General features: G+C 33.3%; 1 protein-coding gene across 1 annotated transcript; it reads right to left on the bottom strand.

Annotated features, from left to right (window-relative positions):
* Positions 1 to 231: 231 nt before the first annotated feature.
* On the bottom strand, positions 232 to 2366 carry LOC145160230 (PHD finger-like domain-containing protein 5A). Its single transcript, XM_079079349.1, has 2 exons — positions 2202 to 2366; positions 232 to 817 (listed from the first exon to the last, which is right to left on the bottom strand). The coding sequence occupies exon 2, from the start codon at positions 801 to 803 to the stop codon at positions 471 to 473; it is 333 nt and encodes a 110-aa protein (XP_078935475.1). The 5' UTR covers positions 804 to 817; positions 2202 to 2366; the 3' UTR covers positions 232 to 470.
* Positions 2367 to 5804: the final 3438 nt, after the last annotated feature.

Below are 5804 nucleotides of genomic sequence, written 5' to 3'. Positions count from 1 at the left end.
ATTTTCAAAAGAATTTTTCTATTACCCAAACACCTTTTGTATTTTTTTTTTTTTTGACTTTTTTGGAAAAGTTAGAAGACAAAAGTCATTTTAAAAGTAACCCCAAACACCCCCCTAATGCATGCCAAAATGCAGTACCAATGTTCTGCCCCACATGTGTATTGGACCTACCATTAAAAAATGTCTGTCAAACACAAGACAAACATCGATCCATCAATCTCAATATCAATCTAAAGCACGCCAAACACAATCCAACTTGTTGCATTGTGGATAACCAGACCTGTCTGTCTGTCTCTCAGTGTCAATCCAATACACATCAAACACAGTACAACCAGATGAGTCAAAAATATAACATAGTAGGCAATCAATTAGAAAACACATCACCATCAAAATACACATATTCTAACCAAATTAAAAATCACCAAAACATTTCACAACTCATCAACATCTTCTTCATTCTTCAATCACAATCATCGTTTTTTAAATCCGTATTTTTTACGTTCATAGAACAGGTCAGTTTTAGCACTGCCCAAATTGACAATCTTCGGGCAGCCATCCCGATCTTTTTCCTGTTGTGTGCATTCTTTGCAATAATAAGCATCAGAAATACCAACACCTCCACAAATGACACATCTACCCTGGAAGGATCCATAGTTGCATTCATCACATACACGTACAAGTGTACATGGACGCACATACGAGTCACAAATTACGCATTTGCCATCACATTTTTCACAGAGCCGCCCGATGGCAATTCCGGGCTGCTTCCTGCACATGATCAAATCCGGATGATGCTTTGCCATGACAACTACTCAGCCTGCAATAAACAATGTGGTTGAAGTTGAAATCGTTAAATTTGAAAAGGGCATTTACGTCTTTTACACAGACGAGTCCCTAAGCTTCCTAGGGGTATATTTGATGAAGAGATGAGGAGGGTCTCTACGTCTTTTTCATAGATGAGTAAGTTTGTAAGCTTTCTAGAGGTGTTTTCAATGATGATGAGGAGGAGGGCATTTAAGTCTTTTGTACAAAGATGAGATGAGGAGCGAGTCCCTAAGCTTTCTAAGGCTAACTTTTGATCAAAGGAGGAGGGCATTTATGTCTTTTTGCATAGACAAGACGAGGTAAAAAATAAAGTATTGATAGCGAGGGCAAATTATGTTGTTGTTCTCCATAACTTGCCCAAATTAAATACCATGAATGTTTTTGAAATAGAACTATAATAAATAAAAAATAACTTGATTGATTTTTGAATTTTTTTTTATAAACATTAGCATTATTGAATTATACAAATAAAAGCAATTCATCACAATTTATCAGAAAATTGGGTTCAGTTCTGTCTTCTGTGAACCTGTTTTTAAAGAAGATAAGCAAGCTCCATTTAACTTTTGTCTCACTTTTATATGTGGCATAATTTATAAACCCTATTATTTTTCATTCTTATAGCAACTTTCCATGATAAAAGAAACAAATTTGATTCCAAACACATCTCAACAACCAACTCATAGCTCTCAAACCCAATTTCTAGATTCATTTCTTCAAGAAAATTAACCATCTCAACTGTTTGAATCATTGAGAAGGTCAACAATTTGTTGGTAATTTTTGGATTCAATGGTGGATTTGATTGATTGCTCAAGTAACCATTGTGATGAGATTGAATGGATGGGAGATGAGAAGTAAATGGAAGGGAAAGAAAAAGAACAGAATGATTTACAATTACATAGCTTTTTCAGTGCAATTGCAATAGATTGATGTTCAGAGCCCCAAATTTTTGATAAAATGTGATGTTTTTGGCAAAGTAAACCCTGAATTTATGAACGTTTATTCATATCCTAACACCAATCAATCATAATGTTCATCAAATATAGCTAACCAATTCAGAACCCTAGAACATTTTCTCGCCATAACATTATCAGACAAAAAAATTCAAATTCAGCGACTCACCCGTTGTAATTTTGCATACGGAGTAAATGTTAGGGTTAATCGCGCATCCAAAAGCTTAAAATAAAGGAGCTTCTAGGTTTGTATAACTAATTGCGAGGATCTTCACATGAAAATGACTAAATTGGAGGTTTAGCAAGCATAAACTATACATCAGCCAAAGAAAAACTCCACGAAAACACACGAATGGAGCAAATATACAGATATACGTTGATAGAGACAAAGAAACTTAAAAGTAGTGGGTTTGACAAAAATCTAACCTGGTGATGCTTGAAAAGGTGGGACGCAAGATTTTGGGGATTTAAAACCCGATGAAGAAAGGTTTGCAAGATGTTCAGACGGGATGCTGCAGTAGCTGAAACTTGAAAGTGAATCCTCGAGAGCCTCCTTCCGGAAGTTTGTGGAAGTCGGGCCAATTTTAGGTCGTTTAATATCCGGGTTCGAGCCCCGAAACCACAAAGTCTTTTGCTTTTAGAATTCAAATGTGTTTTTGGTAAATTTGCATTGGACTTGGAACCAAATATCTAGAGCAAATGATATAAAAAAAACTTTAAGTTTGATCAAATGTGGGAAATTATTTTTTTAACTTATTTTAGGTTTATTAAAACCGGTAGTTTGCTGTTTTTTTTCAATTTTATCTTTATTTCAGGTTTATCTGACAAAACCGAACATTTATGCAAAACTTAAAAACTTTAATGAACTAAAAAAAATGGTAAACCGAACAAATTTGACAAACGTTAGGGCTTTTATGAACCATATATACGCAAATGGATAAAATTGAAAAAAAAAATTGCAAACATCCAACTTTAATGAACCTAAAATCCACAAAAGGGTAAATATTTATATTTCTATAAAACTTAAAGGTTATTATTGTTGGATTAGATGTCTAAGCTCATAACTATAATTTGCATAAACTTGAATTAATAGTATCACGGTCCTTTTGGGTTGCCCTCAAACCTAACAACTGGATATGATGATTTTAGAGGGAGATGTTGATTTATTATTTGATTAATAAATTGAAATAAATAATTTATTAATATATTATGAAAATAATATATTAATTAGAAATAGTAATATTTAATTAATAATTAATCAGAAATTAATTGGAATTAATTTTGGGATTAATGAAATTAATTAAAAGTGTAGGGACTAAGTGTAATTGTTCAATAGTTGAACAAAAGGCTCCAGAACCTTCCATACATAGGGTGGATGGTTTTTTAGAGACATTTTAGTTTTTAGAATTATCCTTAGATGATAATTAGGAAGCTAGATAATTACCAATTCAAAATAATATTATTATATTGGTTTTGGGTTTATTTAGGGTTTCCTAATAGCACTATATAATGACCTATAGTCCTTCATATTTCAGCCATCATATCTTTCCTAAGGATAGTCGAAATTATACTATCCCCTCTCCTCTCTCCATAATATCCTTCTTATTTGTGTTGTGTGTGAACTATTTGAGGCACGATGCTTGTAGTACTTAATTCCAAAAGATCAACAAGGGGATTTCTAATTGTTTGCTATAACAACACCTCCACAAATGACACATCTACCCTGGAAGGATCCATAGTTGCATTCATCACATATACGTACAAGTGTACATGGACGCACATACGAGTCACAAATTACGCATTTGTCATCACATTTTTCACAAAGCCATCATATCTTTCCTAAGGATAGTCGAAATTATACTATCCCCACTCCTCTCTCCATAATACCCTTCTTGTTTGTGTTGTGTGTGAACTATTTGAGGCACGATGCTTGTGGTGCTTGATTTCAAAAGATCAACAAGAGGATTTCTAATTGTTTTCTATAACAACTAAAAGGCATGTAACCCTAATCCTTTTCTTTAGTAATTTTCAAAAATTACCTGGGGTTTCTAGGGTTCTTATTTTGATGTTCATAGTTATAGGTTCAATAGAGAAAGCATAGATATTGTTTTAGGTTGCATGCACACTTAAGAGTTTTAAGTTTGTTTGTTATGCCTAAAAATCATCAGTGGTATCAAAGTGTTTGGTTTGTTTTCAATTGAATTTGTTATAATTGTTGAATTTGATCAAATTAGGGTTTATGGAAATTAAACCCTAAAAGGCTTAAATTTCGAAATTAAGGTTAGAGTTTTGAAACCCTAACCTTGCCCCCTAAGTTTGGGCTAGGGTTTTGAAACCCTAGCCTTCCCAAGCAAATTTTCGAAAATGGTATTAGTTGGTTAGGGTTTCCTAAATTTTTGATAATTATTATTTTAATTGTTTAGAAGGGATAATTGGAAAAAAAATTGGATAAATCTGATACCCTAAATTTCAAAGATTAGAGGGTAAGGATTAGGATAAAATTAATTGATTAGTTTAATTGAATAATCCTTATTTGATTTAATATAATTAATTAAAATTAATTAATAGATAATCATTAAATCATTTGGTTTATTTTAAAACTATTTATAAACCTAGTATTTTGAAAAAGTTTTAAAATACACCTTATACTATATGTAAAATTAAAAGTTTAATAATTATTATATGTATAAGACCAAGTCAGTCGAACCGCTAGTACGCCTCATTCACGAAGCTAGTCTATAAGGGGGTATAAGGAAATTGACTATAAAATAGTAGTTGAATGGGTGTGAACTCTCACCCACAGCTTCCTTGACTAGTGGATGGTCGTTAGTCGAACGGGTTTGATAGGACAATTAATTCTCATTAAAAGTATAATGTTATTAAAAGTAACTTTTTTTTTGAAAAATCTCAATCTTAGTTACTTTATAAAAAATGTGAATTTGTATGCCAACCCATGAAATTGCACATTACGCTTTATAAGGCGTTAGTAGAGCGTGTGTGGTTAATCGGCACACTAATGGGGACTAATAAAGAGTGGTGATGGGTATCTCGTAAATTATCATTATTGACGGAGCGTATGTGGTTTACCAGCACATCAATTGGGATGAGAAATGACAATGAGGTTACCAAGCACATTTACATGGTTATTCACATCTTGTTTGTGATCATCAGTATCCCAGTCGCAAATAGAAGAGCACAATCTGAGATTAAACATGTCATTGAATAGTTTCAATGAATCTCAAAAGATCTAGGAATTTCAACAAAACTTAATTTCTTTTTAAAATTTCATTTCTATTGGTGGAATTGGTAAATCGTCATTTACCTACTTTTATAAAATTTACAATTAGATTACGGCATCCTTTTTCTAAGTTGTGAATTATATAGTTGGATCCTAGCCTTAATATTTCATTTTGGGTTGCTATATTAAGGATTATTCTTATCTAACTAAAACTACCTTATTTTTACAAATGTCTACTTCAAATGATGCTTTTGGTTCCTCCTCCTCCTCCCATAACTTTTCATTATTGAACATCTGCTCGAAGGTGACATTGGATGGCACCAACTACAACGACTGGATGCGCAACATCAAAATGGCCATTCGTTTCGAGGATAAGGGGTATGTCCTTGAGAAAGAACTAAATGAGATTGACAAAGAGAAGGCCACTCTTGAAGAATTAGCCACCTACAAGAAGCACTACAATGATGCAACAAAAGTTGCTTGCATCATGGTAGCCACCATGACTCCTAAGTTGCAAAGATTCTATGAGGATTATTGTCCGTACGAGATGAACAAGGACCTTATGGAAAAGTACCATAAGCGAGCTCGTCAAGAAAAGTACGAGGTGGTAAAGTCCCTCATAGCAAGCAAAATGAAAGAGGGAGAGTCTATTAGCAACCACGTGTAAAGGATGCAACGATACGTGGATCGCCTTGTTAGGCTTAATGTGCATTTTGATGAGGTGTTGGTTATTGAAATAGTCTTGAACTCCTTACCAAGTTGTTATGATCAGTTCATCTTAACAACAATGA

This window comes from Lactuca virosa, chromosome 1, assembly GCF_052849685.1.
Source record: "Lactuca virosa cultivar CGN04683 chromosome 1, Lactuca_virosa_CGN04683_v6, whole genome shotgun sequence".
NCBI lineage: Eukaryota > Viridiplantae > Streptophyta > Magnoliopsida > Asterales > Asteraceae > Lactuca > Lactuca virosa.
Note: the sequence above shows the minus strand (reverse complement) of the source record. Positions and strands in the feature narration are given on the sequence as shown.

Coding starts and splice junctions, on each gene's coding strand:
- LOC145160230 (XM_079079349.1), bottom strand. CDS start 803: ATGGCAAAGCATCATCCGGATTTGATCATGTGCAGGAAGCAGCCCGGA.